This window comes from Papio anubis, chromosome 8 (genome assembly GCF_008728515.1).
Source record: "Papio anubis isolate 15944 chromosome 8, Panubis1.0, whole genome shotgun sequence".
NCBI lineage: Eukaryota > Metazoa > Chordata > Mammalia > Primates > Cercopithecidae > Papio > Papio anubis.
In genome coordinates this window covers 15,758,210-15,783,248 of record NC_044983.1, presented here as the reverse complement: position 1 = coordinate 15,783,248, position 25,039 = coordinate 15,758,210, and the positions used below count along the sequence as shown (strand labels likewise).

Here is a 25,039-nt window from a genome sequence, read left to right as displayed (position 1 = left end):
GGAGAACAGAATCATTTTGCACACAGTTTTTGTGTTTCTGGGTTGCCAAATCTATTTACGTTGTGTTCCTAATTCTCTGTTCCGCATAAATCTTTTAAAGTCATAACTGGTGGCCACTGTGTTCGTGAATTCCAACCATCTAGATCTCCGATTCATTCCACCTCTCATCCGTATGCATTCCTTACAGGAACATAAATGCGTTTCCATGGCTTATCTGGTTGTTTTTGAACCCATGTGGTGGTGATTTTAAAAATTAACCTCACCTGTCTTTGTATCTATGTTAATTCCTTTTGCAGTTGAAAAGAGCAGGCAGAAGAATCCCCGAAGCTTATGTATCCAGACGCAGACGGCTCCCGATGCACTGCCCTCTGAGAAAACACGTGAATTGGCGCAATATAAAACAAAATGTGAAAACCAAAGTGGATTTATCCTGCAGCTCAAGCAGCTTCTTGCCTGTGGTAATACCAAGTTTGAGGCGTTGACAGTTGTGATTCAGCACCTGCTGTCTGAGGTAAGGATGTGCATCCTAGAAAGAGCCTTTCTCCTCGAGGTCGGGGGAGCATGGGGAGGACTTGCTCATGCGCTCGCCCTGGGAATTTCTAGGTAAATGATGGGAAAGATCAGGTGTGATTCATCACATTACATTTTTGTCAGTTCACCAGATAACCTGAGTCGGTCGCTAGAACCTTGGCATGGAAACATTTTCTCACTTCCTTTTTTTACCCCTAGAGTCTGTTGGTTAGAATGGCAACAGCAAGAACATAATTTCCTGTTACACCGCTGTGTGCCTCTAGACCTAAACTAGCATTAGCATTTTTTTCACTTAATTTTTCGGTTTGTCTATGTGTAGCTTTTCATATCACACTTAGTTTAATGCTTTGAAAAATGAGGTTTGTTATATTTATGGATTCAAGAGCACTTTTCAGAAAGAATCCCCAGATATGATTCTGGGAGTTAACTCACTTCTGAGTTAACTCACTTTTGAGTTAACTCCCAGAATCATATCTGGGGATTCTTTCTGCAAGTTCCATTTATTCCTAAATAGTCCCTGTGGTGCAGCAAAAGCAAAGCAGATTTGCGGTGTTGTTATTCTTCCCTAATATTCTTCAGGGATGTTACTTCACGAACTGGCTGAAATTCATTGAGAAAACCAAGTTTATATCAACATGTTACTGACATAGCAATAAAAGCTGTAATTATTTCAGGGGGAAACTGATCAGAGAATACAACTTGAGCTCCTTAGTTTTTAATCACAGTTTTCAAGACGGATATACATGATAACACAAAGGAAAAGGAAAAAACAAACACAAAAACTGGCCACGTACTGTGGCTCATGCCTGGAGTCCCAGCATTTTGGGAAGACGAGGAGGGAGGATCGCTTGTGGCCAGGAGTTCAAGACCAGCCTAAGCAACATAGGGAAAACATAAAAATTAAAAGCAAAAAGAAAACTGTTCTGTTTGGCTGTTCTATAGTTTCGTTGAGATCAACAAATCTGTCCTGGTTTCATACAGAGGCCCCTGTGATATGGCTGCCTGTTTAGGAAGCAGGGAGAGAGAGAAGTGGATGAGACTTGGTCTGTGCCTTGGAGAAACTGTCAGACTACTAGACAGTTTCAGTGAATTCTTTTTTTTTTTTTTTTTTTGAGGGAATCTCGCTCTGTCCCCCAGGCTGGAGCGCAGTGGCGCGATCTCGGCTCACTACAACCTCCGCCTCCCGGGTTCACGCCATTCTCCTGCCTCAGCCTCCTGAGTAGCTGGGACTACAGGCGCCCACCACCACGCTCAGCTTATTTTTTGTATTTTTGGTAGAGACAGGGTTTCGCTGTGTTAGCCAGGGTGATCTTGATCTCCTGACCTCATGACATGCCCACCTTGGCCTCCCAAAGTCCTGGGATTACAGACATGCGCCACCACAATTGGCCTCAGTGAATTCTTGATGAGTATTTTACAGCTTTCTCCAGATGTTTTTTTGTTTTTGTTTTTGTTTTTGAGGGCAGGATGGGGACTACTTAGATTTTTAGTTATGGTAATAGTATATGGTATTTTTGTTTGTCTTTCGTTTGTAAGAAAGGAACTCAAGAGTGTGTTTATATAACCAAGTAAGCTAACTAGAAACTGTATACTATCAAATGCGGGGAACAGTTAGTTTTTATATTTAGAAGTAAACCAATTATTTTACTATGTCCAGCCTAATAGCTCCCATCCTCAACTGTTTTCTCTCCTTTATCCTCCTCATGATGTCAGTCAAGTCCCGTGAACTCTCATTCCACAGTGTTTCTCCCCTTTCGATGTCTTCGCGATCCCCACTCATGCCCTCCTTGCTCCGACCCTGGTTAGCTGTCCACTAGATTATAATAGCAAGTTTGTTTTTTTTGGTTTTGTTTTTTATTGGTATGGAGTCTCGCTCTTTCGCCCAGGCTGGAATGCAATGGCGTGATCTGGGCTCAGTGCAACCTCCGCTTCCCGGGTTCAAGCGATTCTCCTTCCTCAGTCTCCTGAATAGCTGGGATTACAGGCACCCGCCACCATGCCCAGCTAATTTTTGTATTTTTTTAGTAGAGACGGGGTTTCGCCATGTGGGCCAGGCTGGTCTTGAGCTCCTGACCTCAGGTGATCCACTCACCTCGGCCTCCCAAAGTTCTGGGATTACAGGCGTGAGTCACCATGCCCAACCTGTGATAGCAACTTTTTAACCAATCATTAGGCTTGCACTGTTTCTCCCCTATAATCCATCCCAAGCACTGCTGACAGCTTCCTCTTACGAAAGCATCCCATGCTGCTGATTAAATCTTCCAGTGGTTCTCCCTTATCTATAGCTCATCTGTCCAGTGTGGTAGCCACTAGCCGTATGAGACTGAGCATTGGAAATGTAATCCATTGAAATGAGATGTGTGGTACGTGTAAAATACACTTGGATTCCAAAAACTTAGAATGAAAACAAAGGATATAGACTATCTCATTAACAATTTTTATATTGAATATATTGAAATATTATTTTGTATATATTTGAGTTAAAATATGAAAATTAGCTTCATCTTTTTCAACTTTTTTCAATGTGGCTACTAGGAAATTTATACTTATGTAACTCACATTGTTGTTTTGGGGAGACTCTGGTTTTTAACTGGGACTATAAGGCTTTTTATCATTTGGTAACTACTGCCCTTTTTAATGTTATTCTCATGCCCAGATGCTGTAGCCATACATAAAGAGATGGAGGAGAAGCAAGAGGGATTTGTTGAATACTAGGTCGGTGCAAAAGTAATTGAGGTTTTGCCATCGTGCCAAAAGCCGCAATTACTTTTGCACCAACCTAATATTTACTAAGTGCCAGATACTCTTTCTTACCTTATTTAAATCCTCACCAAAGACACGAGTTGGAAGTTATAAATAAGAAAATTGAGGAATAGAGTTAAGTAATTTACCTGCTATCAGACAGCTAGCAAGAGGAGAACCAGGACATAAACCTAGGTCTAGGACGCTATCAACTAAAAATGTCCTGTAAACTTCCTGTACTTCATCCTTTGTTCACATATCATTACTGGGCTACTGTCCTTGCCCCCAATACTTACATGTTCAGATCGGTTTTACAGCAGCATCACATCACCACTTGCATTTAATTTACATAGATCAGTATACAAACAACTAAAATAAGAAAAATGCAGGCCAGGCACAGTGGCTCACGCCTGTAATCCCAGCACTTTGGGAGGCCAAGGCAAGTGGATCACCTGAGGTCAGAAGTTCAAGACCAGCCTGACCAATATGGTGAAACCCCATCTCTACTAAAACTACAAAAATTAGCCGTGCATGGTGGCATGTGCCTGTAGTCCCAGCTACTCGGGAGGCTGAGGTAGAAGAATTGCTTTACTTTGAGAGATGAAGGTTGCAGTGAGCCAAGATTGTGCCTCTGCACTCCAGCCTGGGCGACAGAGCGAGATTCCATCTTTAAAAAAAAGCAAATTAAATGAAGAACACAAGTCCACCTTGTATGCCCCCCACCCCCAGTGAACGAAGAAGGCCCAAGAGTCAATTTGAGATGAAAGTCAGGAGTCCACCCTTCCTTCAGGTGTCTTCTCAGTCCCTGAACACCTCTTGTGGCGTGAGCATTCTATACTCTCCGTGATCTTAGTGTTTAAAGACACTTTTCCCTCATACAACCTGGCCTCTAAACACAAGCTGAGGCCTTTATCAGGTGCTCAGAGAGAGAGTAGATCCAACACTAGGGGAAAAAAAATTCACCGGGTTGGATCTACAGAGAGATGCATTGTCCACAACATGGCAAGCTCCTAGTGACTTTCCCAGACACTCGTACTGTGTGTGAATTTCACCTTATACCTAAATTCAGGTCCTGAAACCCAAGGAATTGTGACTGCACTGAATATAGCCCTAGAACCTGCTTTTTTTTTTTTTTTTTTTAAGACAGTGGCTTGCTCTGTCACCCAGGCTGGAGTGCAGTGGTTCAATCTCAGCTCACTGCAACCTCCACCACCCGGGTTCAAGCAGTTCTCCTGACTCAGCCTCCTGAGTAGTTGGGATTACAGATGCCCACCCCCATACCCGGATAATTTTTGTGGTTTTAGTAGAGATGAGGTTTCACCATGTTGGCCAGGCTGGTCTTAAACTCCTCGCTTCAAGTGATCTACCTGCCTCAGCCTCCCAAATGCCTGCTGGGATTACAGGCATGAGCCACCATGCCCAGTCCAGAACCCACTCTTTAGTGAATGATTTCCTGGCCTTCTAGATCTGTGTTCTGTCCACCTCTGGATTCCAGGAGCATATATGCTTCTCTTTCATTCTCTGCACTATATTAGAGATACTGGTTTAATGCTTGTTTTTGCATTTTAAGATAGGAAATTTACTGAGGACAGGATCTGCCTCTAGTTCTTTATTATGAAGAATAATAAACAACACAGTGTATAGGTAAGTGAACATGTGAACAGAGAGGATGGAATTCCAGATGTAGGATGAGCATAAAGTCTTATGTAAATGTTCTTTGTTCTCTTTATTTTATAATCAGCAAATATTTACTGATTGTGTAGTGTGTACTGAGTACTATTATAAAACAGTTGGAGGCTAGGCATAGTGGCTCACACCTGTAATCCCAACACTTTGGGACGCTGAGGTGGGCATATCACTTGAGGTCCGGAGTTTGAGACCAGCCTGGCCAGCATGGTGAAACCCTGTCTCTACCAAGAAATACAAAAATTAGCCAGGCACGGTGGCACGTGCCTGTAGTCCCAGCTACTTGAGAGGCTGAGGCACAAGAATTGCTTAACCCAAGAGGCGGAGGTTGCAGTGAGCGAAGATGGCGCCATTGCACTCCAGCCTGGGTGACAGAGTGAGACCCTGTCTCAAAAAAAAAAAAAAAAAAAAAAAAAAAAAATATATATATATATATATATATATATATATAAAATAATAAAAATAGTTGGAGAACAAAAATCTTGGGCAAAGTTAAACAATTTTAAAAACTCCGTTAACCTTTTAGTTCCCATTCCCATTACAGAAGTATATATACTGTGTTTATACACAGACACACACACACATATATAAAACACATATAGATACACATTGTATACATATATAATGTGTATGCATTTTGCATACATGATATGCCTATACATTGTAAGTCTATGTATTTTTATAGATGTATAATATATAGGTATTTTGTGTGTGTGTGTATATATATTTTGTTATTGCTAATCTTTTGTAAATGGCATTAGAGCCTTAGATTATGGGTAAAAATGATGGATTAAGAGAATCTTGCAACTATCATGCTTTTGTTGCAAGTCTACTTAATAACTCTAAGTTTCCCACTGTAGTAGCAGACATATTTCATTACATATCAGACATTCTGATGTCTCATGAATCGGAGAACTAATGTCACACTCTCTGTTCCTCAAAAGACACACTAACGTTACTTTAAGTTTTTTTCTAATTCTTGGTTTATCCTTGCTTAGACAGTATTCTGCGCAGACAGCCAAAGTGAACAACAGTAGTGATGGTAGTAATTAAGCTTCTTCATGAAAGGGTCTTTTGGGTGGGTTTCTAGGTAAACTTGAACTGGTCACCCTCCCCAAACCTGTCATTCTTCAAAATGCCTCCAAATCTTTTTTTTTTTTTTTTGCAAGTGGAATTTTACCTAAAGTAGCACCTAAACAAAGTTGAATTTTGAATGACACTAGCAGTAAAGTTGTCTCGGAACAAAAAAACATAGATGCATTGAGCAAATTCGCGGTGTGGGTGATGGGGAGGAGGTCAGATGCAGCACATGTCTGAGCCATCTAATGTGACTTTTCTCTGCAAGATCCTGTGGGCTGTTGATGCTACTCAGTGGCTAGCAAAAATGCAGGCACGCTGATGGGACGACAGCCAGAGACTAAGTGCCTGTGTCCCAGGGACTCCTAATTCAATTATGGTGAATCCATTTTTTTTTTTTCTTGGAACATTTCGTATATTTAATGCATGAGCATAAAGGCATCTTTATATCCAGATTTCCACCTTTCCCTTTTTTTCACATTGTGTGAAATTCTGCATGTTACAATACAAAGAGAATTGAATCAACCTATTATCTGGACGGTTAAGAGTTTATTCTCTAAGACAGAAACACTGATCTAGGAGCAGCTGAGTAAAAAGAAACAGTAAATCAGTATCTAAGGGACATATAATGTATTTTATCATCTACAAGTAAAGGGTAAGTACATGTAAAGGCCAAGCTATCAGGGAGAGTCAGGCAGAAACTAACATGTAGCATGTGTCTGTTACAGTATGGGCACGGGGGTTAGCATTTCACCTATGGATTGTATATAAAGCCCTTGGTTTTCTTCATTACTGCTTCCCATCCGATGAGGTCATCTGCTTTGATCAATGACCAAAAGAACTGAGCCTGGATGTTCTAGCTCTAGGTAGGCCCCGTGCTTCTTGAAGGCAGGGACCATGTCTTAAATTTCTTTTATATTTTCACAGCATCTGCTTTGAAAAATGCTAGATTAATTAGTTTGAAGTAATAAGTTACCAACCGATTTAGAAGGGTAAATGGTCTTTCTGTTCATTTGGGGGAGGAGGATATATTGTCTATGATATTTAGCATTCCTAGAAGGTTTATATAATGAGTCAGTAAAGAAAGTCCTGCATTCCAGAGAAGGTGGTGTTGACAAGCATGTGGAGGTGAGGTATGCGTGGTCCGGGTGACTTGCACAGGAGAGAGGCTGGGAGGCTAAAGGGGAGGCTGGATGCTTCAAGTCCACAGAACTATGGTGAAGTAGTTCATTTGTTTCGAATGCACTCAACGAGGCTTGTTGTGAGCAAGGGAGTTTATATATACAAAGAATATGGACTAATAATCTACCAGCCCTCTGAAAGGTGAAGGGATACTTCTGATAGTCCAGGAACGGGCTAGGATCAGGACTAGTGTGGAGATAGCACTAAAAGAAAAAGTGCAATGGATTCAAGACACATTACAAGGGAAGAACTGTGTGACTTTTGCACAACTCATTTAGGCAAAGAGTGAAAGATGACCTCAAGGTTTTCCTGTTGCTGTTACTGTGCCTGACAGAGGTTGGAAGATGTCAGTAGCTTCTGAGGCATTAAGGACAGGACCGTGGAGTGCAGTGGAGTTGAAGTTTGGGGAAATGTCGACATGCTTGGTGAAACTCGCTTTCCCAAAACCCCCTTTAATAAGTAAAAAATCATCTGGTGTATTTCTGCAACAGAACATAATGTTTCCACAAAATTGTTCTTTGAAATTATACTAACTATAATTTTTAATTTTTTTCATCTTCCCATAGTTTCCATAAATTTGAAGAATGATTTAATTTTCTTGCCATTTCTTCCTTCTCTTAGCAACTTGGCTGGTACTGAAAAGTGAATTTTAAGCAAGTTCACCAAATGAGTTTCAGGATTGCTTCTGGGGAGTTAGTAAAGCTGTCTTGTTTTTCCTGTTACTTGAGTGGCAAAGCTTCCTGGTATTTACTTGAGGTAAATTACTAAACAAAATTAAGTCTTAAATTTCTGACATGAGGAGAAGTATATATGATACATATTTTTATGTTTTTCTTCCATTATTATGCAGGCTGATTTTCCTCACTTAAATTTCTGCATCAGAAAACCAATTACTTGTTAATTTAAAAAACTCAGACTCATTGGTGATTTCAAAACAACTTAATACCATATTTTTAAAAACCCAAACATTTAGAATACCATTGAGGCCAGAAGGTACTCAGTGAAAAGTGTCTCTTAAATCCCAGTCCCTGCTGACCACGCTTCAGTGCTGGCGTTTAGACTTGATGTCCTGAGCTGTTACTGAGAGGTGAGAACGAAGTAAAAGTTAAAAATATATGGGATCTCCAACTCTGCAGTCAGCACTTCGGACTTATTCTGAAACACCGCTCATTTCATAATGCCATTTAAAATTCTAAACGACAGCACGCCCCTTTCCTTGCTCTTCACCTAGTTCATAACCTCATTTAGTATACGCGTTCTGAAGAATAAGTTTCCCTTTTCTATTAGTAAGTGTCATCATCTAATGACCCCAATTAGAGAGGGGAGGAAAAAGGCTCACAAGTCTAAAAATAACTCTATTATCCATGCAGAGGGGGTCAGTGTTTCTTTCCCCCGTTGCAGCTGATATTTAACTAAATGGCAATCGATCAGTCTAATGCCTGCCTCTCGTTTTTCATAAATGAAAGGCTGTGGCTTTAAGTAATCGCAGGCTGCCTGTGCCAAAGGCAGAAGCTGCAGTATCAGCTTCTGTGAGTGAGGAATCCGAGGCGCACGGTAACCTGCAGGACATGAAGTAAGACGCCCGAGGGCCAATGGCACGCCTCCTGCTAGAGCTTTGAATGTAGACAGACCCGACTGGTGGGTGGCGCGGCCACCTGTATGCTTCTTGGACGGTGCGAGGGGTGGGGGGACTTGGAGACAGAAGCTGGAAAATGGGCTGCCCGAGCAGCAAAATGTGCCTCTATTCTCCATGTGCAGCACCAAGGGTAATTAGTATTTGTTTATAGTGCTTTTCTGGAAGAATGTCAGGACTACTGCAGAGGCTGTCTGGAATTCGGGGAAAATGCTTGGAATGACAAGCAACTCTTGCCTGCAAAGGCCAGGTCTCATGATCTCTGCAACGCTGTGATCAGGATGCGGTGGGAGCTCCGTCTTGGGTGATCCTCGTGAGGGCTTTTTTCAGTGAGCTTTGAAATTCTTCATTTTTTTTTTTTAGTTACTCCCTGGTGCTAGGGAATCTACCTTTTAAGGAACTGTATGTAATTACTGTATTTGTGTAAGTATGTGTGTATGTGTGATTGCCGTGAGTTGCTGGTAACTTGAAAATGATTCTTTAGCTCAAGGTTGATAATTGCTTCTCTAATACTAAAAACAGCCATCTGGTTTTCTTTGGTTTGTTTCTCTAACATCGATTTAGAATTATCACTGATCCAAAATATCGTAATCCTTAGAAAATGGTATGTAGCTGAAAAAAATTCCTTTAATTTTGTCTTTAAAGGATTATCTTTCTGCTGCAGCTTTCTAACAAACTTTTTATCTTTCTTTTAGAAGGGTTGGCATTGTAACGAAACTTTTTTATTTGCAAATATAGGACAAAGTGCATATATGTGCCTGTGTTTAGAACATTAAATATTTATCTTAAACTGATTAGATGTTTATTGCCCTTGGAGGAGGAGAACGCATTACGTCTTAAGTACAGTATGCATTAGCCGAAAGGTTCTGTGGATCAGCAGTGAAGCACTGGCTCAAAGTAAATATTTCTAAATGGGCCATTCACTGCCTCAAACCAAAGTTGCACTGGGACCTGCAAAAATACAGATTTTTGAGTCACGAATTTCCTTAACAACTAAGGGACGACTGTGTTTCTTTTAACAACACAAATTGTTAGTCTAAATGATTCATATCTTGGCTTCCCAATAGTGGGTCTCATTTTCCTAGTGATAACAAATGTGTACCTTACTGAAAGGGACCCTCTTGAAAACATGAGTAACTTGATGTGTGTTTTCCGCAGCGGGAGGAAGCGCTGAAACAACACAAAACCCTATCTCAAGAACTTGTTAACCTCCGGGGAGAGCTAGGTAAGAGCTTTTCGTTGTTGTTGTTGTTGTTAAATTTTATGGGACAAGGGGAACACTGGAAAATGTGGTTGTCCTGTCTGCATTGTGGCTGGAGTTGCATGCTGGGAGCTGTTGGCACTCCCTGTCTGGTATCTGGGCAAACACTTACTATCGACATTTCTTTTGAATCTTGGCAGCTTGACCTTCAGTTCACAGAATTCCTGGCACTGATCTTACTAAGCCTAGCAGAACTTCTGATGAGCAAAACATTTCTCTTGCTGAAGAGAGGGACAGAATTACTTTTAATTGTGTGAATTTCTGTTAAATAATGTTGTCATTTTTTTTTTTTTTCTGAACCAGTTTTCATATGACAGTAGTGAAAGTTTCCCCTCTTGATAAACAGTAAATCCATTGTGCTTTCAAGGGGTGGTTTGTGAGTAGTGAGGATGAAGTTGAAAGGATACTGTCCATTAGGGCAACCTGGCTGAAAAAGGTACATTCTGTGTTAATCTTACTATTTGGAGGGGGCTGATGGTGAACCACCTCTCCGGTCCACAGGAAGCCCCAGGTCTCAACACCTGCCACCCAGCCCTGCAGTTTCCAGGTTGCACTCTTATTTTAGTTCCAGTCTTTCCTGGAAGTCCTTAGGGTTCATGGAACAGACACGACACTGCCTTTGCTTTGCTTTGCTTTGCTTTTCTCTTTTCTTCTTTTTCTTTTTCTTTTTTTTTTTTTTTTTTTTTTGAGAGGAGTCTCGCTACGTCGCCAGACTGGAGTGCAGTGGTGCTATCTCGGCTCACTGCAACCTCTGCCTCCCGGGTTCAAGCGATTCTTTTGCCTCAGCCTCCCGAGTAGCTGGGACTACAGGCGCACACCACCATGCCCGGCTCATTTTTGTATTTTTAGTAGAGATGGGATTTCGCCATGTTGGCCAGGATGGTCTTGATCTCTTGACCTCGGCCTCCCAAAGTACTGGGATTACAGGTGTGAGCCACCGCGCCCAGCCAACACTGCCTTTTCTATGTCAACTCCTATCTTGGAGTGAACTGACTGCTTTGGGGTTCCTCTTTCTGCCCTGGGCTCCTCAGACTAGAGAATCGGCTTCTTGCTTCAGCTTCAGCCAGATCTTGAGCTGATCATTCTAGGACTGATTTCCTTGTCCTTTGCGTTTTTTGGTGTGTGTTACGGTCTCCACCAAAAATGCCCAGGTATGTTGTATGAATAATGCAAGGTAACAACCAGAGAAGCAAATTGTGTTCACCCAACTCTAGGAGAAACTGCCCATTTTTCTTTTGGACAAGACCACACTGCCAACCTGATTTGCTGGATTTGAACACTTAATTCTCCCACCTTCACCAGAGCAAAAATCAGAGGGCAGTGAGTGTGGGGTCAGGACTTCCTCTGGGCTGGGTGTGGTAGCTGACACCTGTAATCCCAGTGCTTTGGGAGGCTGAGGTGGGAGGATCACTTGAGGCCAGTAGTTTGAGACCAGCTTGAGCAATATAGCAAGACCCTGACTCTACAAAAAATAATTTAAAAATCAGCCAAGCATAGTGGTGTGTGCCTGTTGTCCCAGCTACTCGGGAGTCTGAGGTGGGAAGATTGCTTGAGCCCAGGACTTCAAGGCTGTAGTGAGCTGTCATTGTGCCACTGCACTCCAGCCTGGCCAACAGAGCAAGACTCTGTAAAAGACTTTTCTACATTCCTGTTCCCTTTTCCCCTTCTAGTGGGAGGTGAGGCCAAATCCCTGACTAACCATCCAGACTCTTAATACCTAGCCAAGACATCAGTCCTGACTTTGTTTTAGGCTGTGCAAATGAAGGCCTCTTTATGGAAAAGTAATTTTAAGACAGATGGAAACTTCAGAATCCCAAAGACTTGAGCGTTCTGGTGAAAGAGTTCAAGGAAACCCCAGCTGAGACACAGCCCAGCTCTCAGACTTTGCAGGCTTTCTGCCATGTTACTTGACAGTCACCCTTATGATTACCTAAATGACCAACCCAATTCACTTTTGTCCATACCTTAAATAATGTAATTAACAGAGAGTTAGAAGATCAGGAAAGAGGCCTTTGTGTGTGTGTGTTTCAGAGTTCATTATAACCCAGTGGAAGTGGAGGTGAGCCTACCTAGAGGTTCACGTTTCAGCCTCTCTCCCAAGACAAGGCAGCAGTGAAAATGGAACACTGTGCCCATTCACGCTGCTTGAATGAAGGATGCTGTTTTTACGTTTTAGTGGACAGAACAATTAATCAACTGCAATTGGGGCCCAGGGACTCAGCACCTCCAGTGAGTCAGGTAACCTGACAGGAAATAGCCGTAACGGTGTGTGCCCACTGTCACCTTTGTGTCCGTGATAAGGAGGTTGCCCTGGTACGCTGCTTCTGCTGCCTCCAGAGTATTGGTACACTCTGTCCAGATCCTCAGTCACCCAGTGCTGGCCTCTCAGGGAATGTGTCACGGCTGCTGTTGCAGCAGGCATACATCTGATGGTAGCCCTTCTCTGCTTGGAGAAGGGTTTTGGTTCTGTAAGTGGAGGGAAGCAAAAGCTGTAAACACTTGTGATGAAGCGGCCCAGGAAGAAGACTCTCAAGGCTACCAGTGGGATTGTTAGTTTCAATATGAGTTGAGACGGGTTTCCATAGTAAAGTTGGGAACCCAGTTTTGAATTTGGAGGCAGTCAAGTGGTTAGGCTCATGTTGTCACACTGTCCGGGGCCACATCTGTGGTCACTGAATAACTTAGGACAAGTCGCTTTGTATCTCTTCCGTCCCAATTTCATCCTCGGTGAAAATGGCGGTGCCGATCATCTGCCCCAAGGGTGGTTGTGAGGATTACATGAGGTAATGCATTGTGAAGCTTCTAGAACCAAGTGTTAACTGCTAGTAAATAATAGGTATTAGGATGTATGCAGCTGGACAGCTGTGTAGTCATGAACTACAGGGGCCGTTTTGTGAGGGCATCATCCATACCACAGAAAGGAATAGTCATTAGACTCAGTATTACCAGAAATCCCGAACGACAGGCTCTTCAGACTCAAGTGGAAATGAGACCTCATCAGCGTATTCTCCTGATCCAGTAGAGTTGGGTGTGTGGAGTCAAAGCCTAAGTTTTTGTCCATCCGCTCCTAGTTGGATGTTACCTAACTTCTTTGAGTATGGTTTTTTCACTGGTGATATGAAATCACTATGTATTTTGCTGGGTTATTGTGGGGCTGAATAAAATAGTAACACATGTAAAGCAGTGACGTAGTGCCTGGCCCATCACAGCAACTCAAGGAAAGAGAGCTGCCACTATCGCCGTCATCAAAGCACCCACTTTTCCCCTCCAAAATAATGGGGGTGGGGCGATGGGAGTTAGTGTCGCTCTCCCATTGGGTAATGTTTCTTCACCTTCTCTATGAAAGTTGAGACAAGGTACCCAAACTATTAAGAACCGCAAAGAAAGAGGACAGCTGATAAACTCAGGGGCACTGAAACCCAGGTAGAATCTGTGCTTTCCACTTTCCCAATCTAGCAGCCTCCCGCTGTCCCCGCATCCGCTGACTTTCCCATTGTCCTCTCACTCTCAGCGTGCCAGCATCCAAAGCAGCCTGCGTCTTTCCACTGTCTGAGCCTCCCTCCCCTCATGGAAGCCCTGGTACTTAGCTTCTGCAGAAACTCTTACAAGTGTCCCCTTGGTCCAGTGATTCTCTGATACTCTACGTTGATATCTTTACTGTCTCTTGTGTTTTCTTGTTACCTTCAGGTATAAAGTCCATAATTGTAGAGATTCTTTTCTGTTTCCTATGGAAACATAATATAATATGCTTTCTGTTTTCCTGGGTAATTGATAAATATTTTTAGGCATTTGAAGTTTTAAAGTTCTTTTTTTTTTTTAGACCAGTGTATGAAAATTAAAATTTTTAAGTGAAAAGAAAACAGCCCGTAGCTCCACTGCCCTGACGTAACTTTATATGCATATTCCCTTTTCTTAGTTTATATGAATATATACAACTTCATACTATGATTTTTTAAATTAAGGTATAATTTTCATACAATGGAATGCTAAATTATTCCATCAGTTTTGACAGACATGTACTCCTAAAACCTACATCCTTATCAAGCATGGACTGTTTCTGTCAATCCAGAAAATTCCCTCATGCCATTTCACAGTGGAACACCCCTCCCCCGAGAAGCAAACACTGATTTAACCTTTATCATCAGAGGTTTTGTCTGAACTAGATTCTCATTTAAATGGAAAGATATAGTATGCTGTTTTTTGTCTCTGGCTTCTTCCATAATACTTTTGAGATTTGTGTATGTTAAATGCCTACTCCGATCTTTTTTTTTTTTTTTAAAGACAGGGTCTTGCTCTGTTGCCCAGGCTGGAGTGCAGTGGCACTGTCTCGGCTCACTGCATCCTCCATCTCCTGGATTCAAGCAATTCTCCTGCCTCAGCCTCCCAATTAGCTAGGATTACAGGTGCACATCACCATGCTGGGCTAATTTTTGTATTTTTAGTAGAGACAGAGTTTCACCATATTGGCCAGGCTCATCTCTAATGCTCGAAATTCAAGTGATCCACCCACCTCAGCCTCCCAAAGTGCTGGGATTACAGATGTGAGCCATTGCACCTGGTCAAATGTCTGCTGTGATCTTTTTAACTGGACAGGTCAAGCACTTTTCCACATTGCCTCACGGTCTTCATTGTGATCACCTTTAATGGGCTGGGGGAACGTTTATCAAGTGGCTGTCCCGTAAGTTCACTTACCCATTAAATAGTGTCATAGTATATAGCAAGGGTTTCATTGCCAGCTGTTTTCTCATCCATTCCCATGGTTTCCACTACTACCTATACAAGAATGACCAAGATTTATGTTTCTGGTCCTCTCCTTCCCAAGCTGCAGATGCTTCTCAGTGAGGTGCTGCCCCCAGGTGAGCCAGTCCAGTATCATCAGACCTTCCTGATGACCCAGCCCCTTCCTTCCTGAGCGCCATGCAGCGTCTCCTCATTCACCCCTGTTCCTCAGCTTTGATGATGGTGATATGATTCACTTACCACCCAAGCTAACAACTGAAATCACACTCCTGTTCCGCCATCCTCCATGTGCATGTCAGTCTGTGTCCTAAATGCCACTTGCATCCATCCCTGCTCAGCGTTCTGGCTGCTGCCGCTTTAAGTCTCACAATTTCTCACCTGGAAGTTACTGCAACAGCTACCCCACAGGCCACCTTGCCTCCTGGCCTGTGATCTGCTCTCCACTTGCGGCCAGGATTAATTATACTTAGAGTAAAACTGACATGTGTCTCTACTGGACATTTTGTGTTTTGGGTTTTTTTTTTGGAAGGAGTTTTTACCCCGTCACCCAGGATGGAATGCAGTGGCTTCATCCTGGGTCACTGCAACATCCACCTCCTGTATTCAAGTGATTGTCCTGCTCAGCCTCCCGAGTAGCTGGGATGACAGGTGTGCACCACCATTCCTGGCGACTTTTTGTGTTTTTAGTAGAGACGAGGTTTCACCATGTTGGCCAGACTGGTCTCAAACTCTCCTGACCTCAGGTGGTCCACCTGCCTTGGCCTCCCAAAGTGTTGGGATTATAGGCTTGAGCCACTGCGCCCGGCCTCTACTGGACATTTTTAACAAACACAAAAGACTCCAGTTTGGCCTTGGGGGAAAAAATCCAGACATACTAAGCACACCATTGTGATGTGACTGACTGAAATCTTCCAGTCCAAATTCATGTCTAGGCACTCTTTCCCCTTTATTCACGCCTCCTTTCCCCTCCCAGGCCCTAGCCGTGGGTTCATTAGCACCTCTTGTCCACATCTTTTGCACGGTATCCTCTCTGCCTGGAGTGCACGCTCCTTTTTCCACTCCCCTCCCTTCATGGACCCCTCAAGCTCCTTCTCATTTACTCAGTTTTTAAGTCGTAGCTAAAATATCTTCAGTTGAATTTCGCCCACATCTTTCAAGCAAGTTAATTATGCCTTCTAATATGCCTTTCAAGGCACCTTGTACACATTTAAGGTTTTGTTTCTTCCAGTGATTTGTTTATAGACCTCTTCTTGCCATCTGGAATTAGGAACTCTTCAAGGGCAGGGCCAGTAGCTCCTTATTTTTATAGCTCTCCCACCTTGTGCTTGGCGCTTACCAGGTGCTTAGACTTCAACGAATGAATGATTTTATTACCAACGATGGTAGCTAGGGAAAGGTAGTTTTCTTTGTAAAATATGCTAATACTCAGTGTTTTCTTAATGCACAAATGTTTTTCTATAAACTGTTTAACATTTCTATGACAAACACATACGGACACAAAGAGGGGAACAACAGACACTGGGGCCTCCTTGAGGGTGGAGGGCGGGAGGAGGGAGAGGAGCAGAAAAAATAACTATCGGGTGCTGGGCTTAGTACCTGGGTGATGAAATAATCTGTACAACAAACTCCTGTGACTCAAGTTCACCTGTATAACAAACCTGCATGTGTACCCCTGAACGTCAAGTAAAAGTTTAAATAAAGCAGAGTCAGAATAATTAAAAAATACAATCCACATCTTGCAAAGAAAAAATTATTGTCCTTTAGGAATGCATGGTCATAAAGGAGAGCTATAATTCTCTTGGATGCATTGTAGATTATGTCCGACCATCCCAGTTAATCAGAGCATTTTGAAAGTGTCAGTCTTTGAAATAGATTATAGTTAAATTTAAAACGGTCTACATCTGCAGCAGACATTTTGCCTCTAGGATAAGCTTCTTTCTAGAGTCATGTTGAATAAAAACTGGTGCAATAGAGGACCATGATTATGATCTTTTGGGTTCTTTTTGCTTTTTATTAATGTTACTCCTTGGAATCAGACTTTGCGTCTAAATCAGGGGTGTCCAATCTTTTTGCTTCCCTGGGGCACATTGGAAGAAGAAGAATTGTCTAGTGCCACACATAAAATACACTAACACTAGCAATAGCTGATGACTAAAAGAAAAAAAGAATCACAAATCTCGTCATGTTTTAAGAACGTTTACAAATTTGTGTTGGGCCGCATTCAAAGCTGTCTTGAGCCACATGCAGGCTGGGAGTTGGACAAGCTTGATCTAAATTAATGAAGAAAGAGTTATTTCGTATTTCAAAATTACTTTGAGCCATCGCAATTAACAGGTAACTCTCATCTTTTTATACATTAGTCCTGATTATTTCTATTTTGTGCAACAAGATTTTAATCCTTAATTCTCTAAAAATGCCTGGCCTTCCCATAATAGTATAAAAAGACCAGTTGATTTTTTATGCATGAAAATTATGAGCTAAGTATAACAGCATTGTGTATTTGGTGCCTACTCATCCCTAACAAACAATGTTCAGCTCTGTCTGTTCATCTGCACTGTATTTAAAAAAAAAAAAAAAATTGAGGCTCAGAGGTTAAGTAACTTCCCAAGGGAAGCTAGAAATCATAGAGCTTGCCTAAGAACCCAAGATGGCTAGACCACCAATCTTCTGGTAGTCACCACAGGGAAAGTCTGATGAAATGATCTGAAAGATTGGAAAATTATATGAAATAAACACTAGTTTGCATGGATAGCTACTTTTGGAATAATTTTCTTCTAATCAAGAGTTTAAGAAATATTGTTAAAATATATCTTACTGAGGAAAGTAGCTTGCAAAAAACAGTGTATTGCCAAAAGCAGTATACACATTGTCTAATCAGCACTTCCCCAGTGTCCGTGAACTTCGGACTGCCCCACACCATATGGAATGTGTTGATTCATTCACTGTTCCGTTTTTATCTACAATTTTGGTTTAACAAGGCTATGTATTTAAAATACATTTCAAACTCTTTACAGGTAAGTCACTTCTGAGTTGTAAAATTCCAGAAGTGATTTTTCTTGAAGTAGGCTTTAATGAAAAATCTATTAATATACTGAAAACCAACTGTACACCAAAACAGGGCTGTTTATGTCCCTGACTTTTTTGAAGACTGAGTTGATAGCCACCTCAAACTTAGCTCATTCTCTTCCTGTCCACATCTGCCCTCAATTTGGACTTTGGTCGGCTGTCTTTATAAGTAGAAGGCCATGTTTTTTCACCTGCGGATACGCAGTTTTACTGATGGTACCTGTGTTTGAAACTCACTGAGTGTTCCTCCTTGTCCTGTTCCTTGTCCTAACTCCAGTCTCTCAACTTGTGATTTTCCTGATTTAATACCTTATCGTGTAGAATAGTGGTTCCCAAACTTTATTGTGTACGAAAATGGACCTGGTTGAAATGCAGATCCTCAGTCCTCATGCCCGTTGCTTCTGACTCCGTTGGCTGAGGATGAAGTCCAGGAATCTGCACTTTTTTTTTTTTTTAATGCCAACATCTCCTATATCCATCATCCTACTAACCCCGCTGTGGGCTTTAAGGAATAGTAATAGGTGCTTTACAATTATAGAAGGAGAGGCAGCACGTCTAGAAAGATGTGTTGATGGGGACAGTGGTCCCTCTTCCTGACCTCTGGCCCTAGTGTCCTCAGGTTAACAGGAGACCAGTGTTTCTTCCCCATTAGCAATATCTGAGTACAGCCTTGGCTACCTACGAAGAAAAATAAAGCAGAACCTCTCCCTTAATGGAAATTGAGGAGGAGTCTGCACTTTTAATGATCATCCAGGTGGTTCTCATGTAGGTGCCCCAGGACTACCCTTTGATACTGCTCTGTCTAGAATGTTGTTTCTTTTATGTAAAAAATGTATATATATGTATATTTATTTGATACATATATTTATATATATGTGAGATATATATATCAAATAAGCATAGTAAGGATAATATGAAGTAACTCCAACTGAATTGAGTACATTCTTACAAATAAGCTTTCAAATGTTACACATGCCAAGGGCTTATAGCAGCCTTTTTGGCCCTTGCGCCCTAAAAAGTGATCCGTCGGGGAGGGGGAGAGGCAGAACAGTACCTGACTCGAAATCGCCCTTTTTTTTTTTTTTTTTTTACATTGAAACTCTTGATGGAAAATAGGATTCCTTTAAGAGCATCTGTTCTGCAGCATGTTGGCCAGTGAATGAGCTGAAAAACAGCAAGGCCTTTGCAGGCTTCTCTTCAAGGCTGGGAAGCGGAACATTGGCAGAGAGAGGCGAGAAGCTTAGGGGAGGCCCAGCTGGTACCTAGGCGCCAAGATGGAGATGGAAGACAGGCTGGCTGAGTGGAATTCTCTTCCCACCTGAGAGTCACACTTGGTCAGCACTAACCAATAGAGCGAGAGAAAGGTCATTTTTTTACCTGCCTTATCTTGGAGTCTTTTCAGCAGTGCTTCCACAGGAGAATTAAGCCCTGCTACCCCGAGGCGTCCATGGTACGTGTGAATTAACTTCTCTCTACTCGATCTCAGGCTGGGAAAAGGAGCCAGTCAGATCCCGTTGGGTGTTCTGTGCTTAGGCTCTCAAAGAGGCTGGAGTTCTAGGGCTGGGCACAGTGGCTCAAGCCTGTAATCCCAGCACTTTGGGAGGCTGAGGTGGGCAGATCGCTTGAGGCCAGGAGTTAGAGAGCAGCCTTGCCAACATGGTGAAACCCCGTATCTACTCAAAACACAACAACAGCAACAAAAAAGAGGCTGGAGTTGTAGATCCAGCTCTGCCATTTCCATTCTTCTTTAGTAAAATGGGATGTATGATAATACCTATTTTATTCATTCAGAGCATTGTTACATTACATGAAACAAATATGAGAGCACCTTGTAAAGTATGAACTGAGTTTTAAAGGCGAAGTGGCATTTATGGGAGGATTGATTTGATAGTGCAGGCCTTCTGTAAAAAGTAAGTTCCTAATAATTTATGATTTATGGAAGACTTTGAAATGAGCTCTTATTGATTCGTTGATTTAATGCCCAAGAGCAATCAGAAAGCCATTTGGAGATAATTTTGAAATTCAGAAAAAGAACCTTGTCTACCACTTGTCTGCAAAATTTCATGGTCATTTGACAAAGTATCTTTAGAGAGGGAAACCCTGGCACTCTGGGAGTAGCGGAGTATTCCACAGGCTGGGGAGACTTTTTCTACCAGGCGTAATAGTAACTCTGTTTCACTTTACTCTCACCAATCTATAGGGTTGGCCGAACAGGTGGTATTAGTTCCTACCTTCCATATCAGGACACGGAGACCCAGGAAACCGGACATGCCTATTTGTGGGCTAGTCTAGGTCCCACCTTTTTCTTCTTCTTTCGGCCACTGCCTGTCCCCAAAGCATCAACTTGATGTTTAAAAACAACTTCTTGGTTACCTGTTCGGTGATATTACTACCTCCAGTTTCAAACCAGATTAGACCCTGGCTTAAGGGAGTCACCAGCATAGTCACTTGCCATGGACGTGTGTGGTGATCGGATTTCCCCTCATAGAATCTTATGTCATTATCACACTCTACAGTAGAAGGTAGCGTCGCCTCCTGGTTCTGGGGGTGGGGCACAAGAGAAGTGAGAGTTTAGCCTGAGAAGTGTATTGGGTATGTGCTGTTGAAGAAAGAAGTCAAGGAGCCCAGAACTGAGAGGAGGAGGCCAGTTTCCCAGGCGGCCAAGAGAGAGTGCGGGGCCCACTGCAGGCAGAGCTGGAGGCAGGCTGCTCGTCTCCATCCTAGCTGGTGCAGAAGTGGGGATTTCGAGGTGGGGTGGGGGAGAGTTGCCACCCACAGCAGGCTGGCCGGAGTGTCCGGGAAAGGTGCATGTATGCAATTTGGGAATGGAATCATCTCTTTTTCCTGTTCGTCTCTTCTTTCTATCATAATCTCTTATGTGGCATTATGAAAATTTGCCTGGCACTTTTCTTTTTATATTTTAGATCTGATTTACACAAAACCTCCTCCAAATTAGGAAAATTCTATTGCATATAATGGTTGAGAACAATAATAGTGGAAGGTGAAGACTTGAAGTGAGTGTATACTCCACCGTAATACCTATGTGTGTGCGTGCATATGCATCAAATTCGAATACTAGGCCAGCAATGCTGCTTGTTAACTGTTAAATTTCTGTTACGGAACCCCAAGCCTGTCTACCAGGAATCTTCAAACACATTGGAATCAGTGGACTCTTGCAAGCTATAACAGTTATACAATTTATCTGCAGTTACTGTGGTCAAGCACTGGGGTGAGTGCTTCACCTGTGCTATTTCATCCTATAGAGAAGGGACTAATATTATCTCCATTTTAAAAATGAAGAAATGTAGGCTTAGGCAAGGAACGGTGGCTCATGCCTGTAATCCCAGCACTTTGGGAGGCCGAAGCAAGTGGATCATTTGAGGTCAGCAGTTCTAGAGCAGCCTGGCCAACATAGTAAAACCCTGTCTCTACTAAAAATATAAAAATTAGCCGGGTATGGTGGTGCATGCCTGTAATCCCAGCTATTCAAGGGACTGAGGCAAGAGAATCGCTTAAACCCGGGAGGCGGAGGTTGCAGTGAGCTGAGATTGCGCCACTACTCTGCAGCCTGGGTGATAGAGGAAGACTCCATCTCGAAAAAAAAAATGTAGGCTTAGAAAGTTTAAGTAATTTGCTCGAGTGATGTAGCAGCTAAGTGGTGTGACTGAGATTTGAACCCAAGTAATTTTGGCTCTATTCTACTAGGACATTTATTTATGTTCTTGAGCATTAAAATACTTTTGGTCATCTCATAGTGAAGCGTGCTACTCAGATATAAAAACTAGGAAAGCGCTGTATCATTTCAAAAGAATATTAACAATGTCAGGCCATGGCTATGTAATGCTTTTCTCTGTGAACAGTACATTTATCAATTAACAAAGGGAAATGAGTCTCTATGAGATGGAAATAATAGAAGTCTGACCTTCCCCTCTGAGAAAAAGCCATGAGGACTAATTAAGTAATGGCTCCACTCCTGCTCTGCAGGGCTCAGTGCTGAAGGACCTGGGAGGACTCCAGCTCTGTTTTCCAGAGATTATGTTTGACTGTGGCACTGGACATTTTCCACATATCATCCTAATAATTATTTGAAAAGCAAAACTTAGCATTTCACTTGTTATGATTTTTTTTTTTTCTTGCTCAGCTATCCATGATTTAAACTGTCAGGGAGGGCCACTGGCCTAGAATTCTTCTCGGGTGGTTCATTACAGAGTGAAAATACTGACTTCTAATCTCAATATGGCCTTATACTTTAGAGATGATTTTGTACATGAGTCTGCCTTCCTTTTCTTCTTCTTCTTTCCTCTCTTCCCCCCTTCCCCCCTTCCCCCCTTCTCCTTTCTTCCTTTCTCTTTTTCTTTTCTTTTTCCTGAAATCCTGAGAACTGTATTTCCTCTTTTAAGCTAGATTGCTGGAGATAGCTTTCATGGTTTACAAACGTGAATACAAAAGTTGCCCAACAGTTCTCCTACAAGCAGTGGTTTGTTGGTGTTCTTAATCATATACATGCTTTAAAAACAAAATCAACTAATGGAATGATTAAAACAACAGAGGCTGGGCGCAGTATCTCACACCTGTAATTCCAGCACTTTGAGAGGCTGAGGTGGGCGGATCACAAGGTCAAGAGTTCGAGACCAGTCTGCCCAACATAGTGAAACCCCGTCTCTACTAAAAAATACAGAAAATTAGCCAAGCGTGGTGGCGTGCACCTGTAGTCCCAGCTACTCGGGAGGCTGAGGCAGGAGAATCGCGTGAACCCAGGAGGAGGAGGTTGCAGTGAGCCGAGATCGCGCCACTGCACTCTAGCCCAGGCAACAGTGCAAGACTCTGTCTCAAAAAAAAAAAGGGACAAAAGGACTACTTTACCTTTGTGTTTATGTAATACCTACTTTTAAACAGTCGCATGTATCACTGGGGGAAAGTTCCATGCTTGCTTGATGCAAATTCAGAACCATTTAATGTTTGGTTTTGGCTTTGTTGGGCAGACGTTTGATTAATTGAAAGTGAGTGGAATTCTGGAGAATAAGCAAGAAGAGACTAGAGTGAGGATAGGGGCGAGAGCACACACAGGTGGTACCATAAATCTCCCCTAAGCTGTAGTCAGTGCACAGGAAAGTCCACGGCCTCAAATCAGGGTTATGCACGCCCCCCACCGCCACACACACACATTATGTCACAGCTGTCGAGGAGCGCTCTGAGAACCTTTAACACAGTGTTTACACGTGCATCCTTTAAAAAGTTCTTCATGAGTTCTTTATGCCAAATAAATGTTTCCTTCAGAGCCCAGGCCAGGTTTTTCAAACTAAAGCCATTAGTGTGAGCGATGACTGCAGCCCAGCTGTTCCCCAGCAGCACAGCAGGCCAGTAAACAGAGCAAAGGTCTGTGCACAGCTGCAGGCTGATGTCACCGTCTGGGGCTGGGCCTGCCGCTTTGGACTGTCGCAATAACAGCAGTGAACCTCCCGTTCCCCCATGTGACCCATTTTCTCCCTTTCTCCTTCCCGTTTCTTCCCATGTGTCCTCCCTTCACCTCACTTATGGCGGCCAACAAAACTTCAGAGCTGCCTTTTTTTTGGTAAACAGAGAAACAGCCCTGTCCCATGGCTAATGGGAAAGGACTTTTGTGTATCCTATTTGGTTTTAAAGGCTGATGTGCCATAATTATATATTCAGGCCAACAGTATTTTTATTATAAACAGATGCGTTAAAATCAGCCAGGGTAGCCTGCTGTTGACGTCTGCTTCAAGGCTCTTCTAGCCCAGGGCTTGAAGGCAGTCTCTTGTGTATTGCTGAGTCCCTGAATTCACTTAGATGTTTCTGTCCCGGATATGAGCTTCCAGATGGGTTCAGATCATGTTCTTACTTTTCATTTTCTAACTTGGGGAATATCTGAAATTTAAGAAAAGCAAGTGAAAAGGCTGCATAAAACTAGAATTTCTCTGACTGGAAAGTTACTTGATGATTTCACCAGTGGCTTGCGAAGTTGTAGGTTTTCATAGAAAGTTCTAGTATGAGATTCACACGAGGAGCCTTCAGAGTCGGAAAGTTACTTGGCAGAAGGTAATGCTGTGTTTACTCGTTTGACTAACATTGGACGTCTTGAGTCATTTTTTCTTCTGTGGTTACTAGTGTAATAGAAGGAAAAGTGAATGTGAAGAGAATGTTCTCCAGCAGTCAAGACCATCACTATCTTTTACTGAATTCTTTTAAATGAAAAAAAGAAAAAAACTTCCAACAGTCAGGACCATCACTCTCTTTTACTAAATTCTTTTAAAGGAAAAAAAAAAAAAAAAACTTCCAACAATCAAGACTGTCACTATCTTTTACTAAATTCTTTTAAAGGAAAAAAAAAAACTTTTAATGTTCGGTCCTAAAGGCTTGAGTTCCATGCGATGGCCCCTGTAATCTGGCCTCCGTCTGTCTTTATGGGTTCTATCTTTTCTGCTTTGTGAGTTTCTTAGTCACCAAGGCTCACCATTCCGTCTCCCACCATTGCTCATGCTGGGATAGGATTTTCACCCTTGATGCCAGAATTTAATGTCTATCACATGGCTCAATTTGAAAATCTACTGACCAAGTCATAACCACAGTGATGTACTCATTAGGATGGCTGTTATATATATTTGAAAAACTAAAATAGGCTGGGCGCGGTGGCTCAAGCCTATAATCCCAGCACTTTGGGAGGCCGAGACGGGTGGATCATGAGGTCAGGAGCTTGAGACCATCCTGGCTAACACGGTGAAACCCCATCTCTACTAAAAAATACAAAAAACTAGCCGGGCGAGGTGGCGGGCGCCTGTAGTCCCAGCTACTCGGGAGGCTGAGGCAGGAGAATGGCGGAAACCCGGGAGGCGGAGCTTGCAGTGAGCTGAGATCCGGCCATTACACTCCAGCCTGGGCGACAGAGTGAGACTCCATCTCAAAAAAAAAAAAAAAAAAGAAAAACTAAAATAGGTTCTGGTGAAGATGTGGAGAGATTGGAACCCTTGTGTGTGGTACTGCTGATGGGAATGTAGAATGGTTCAACCACTATGGAAAAGACTACCATAGTCCTTCAAATAGTTAATAATAGAATTGCCATATGAGTCATCAATTCCTTCTGGGTATGTACACCAAAGAATTGA

General features: G+C 42.5%; 1 protein-coding gene across 11 annotated transcripts in view; it reads left to right on the top strand.

The window, feature by feature from the left end:
* Positions 1 to 25,039, top strand: part of MTUS1 (microtubule associated scaffold protein 1) — a 161,169-nt gene that overhangs the window by 120,222 nt on the left and 15,908 nt on the right. For 9 of the 11 annotated variants that reach the window (XM_017961795.3, XM_009212581.4, XM_009212582.4 and 6 more), the window contains 2 exons: positions 297 to 511; positions 10,010 to 10,076. In XM_017961795.3, the coding sequence (XP_017817284.3) occupies positions 297 to 511; positions 10,010 to 10,076 (282 nt within the window). Of the gene's footprint in view, positions 1 to 296; positions 512 to 7,992; positions 8,985 to 10,009; positions 10,077 to 25,039 lie in introns of those variants that run through there. The other 2 variants (XM_021942026.2, XR_650422.4) reach the window with 2 other exon arrangements.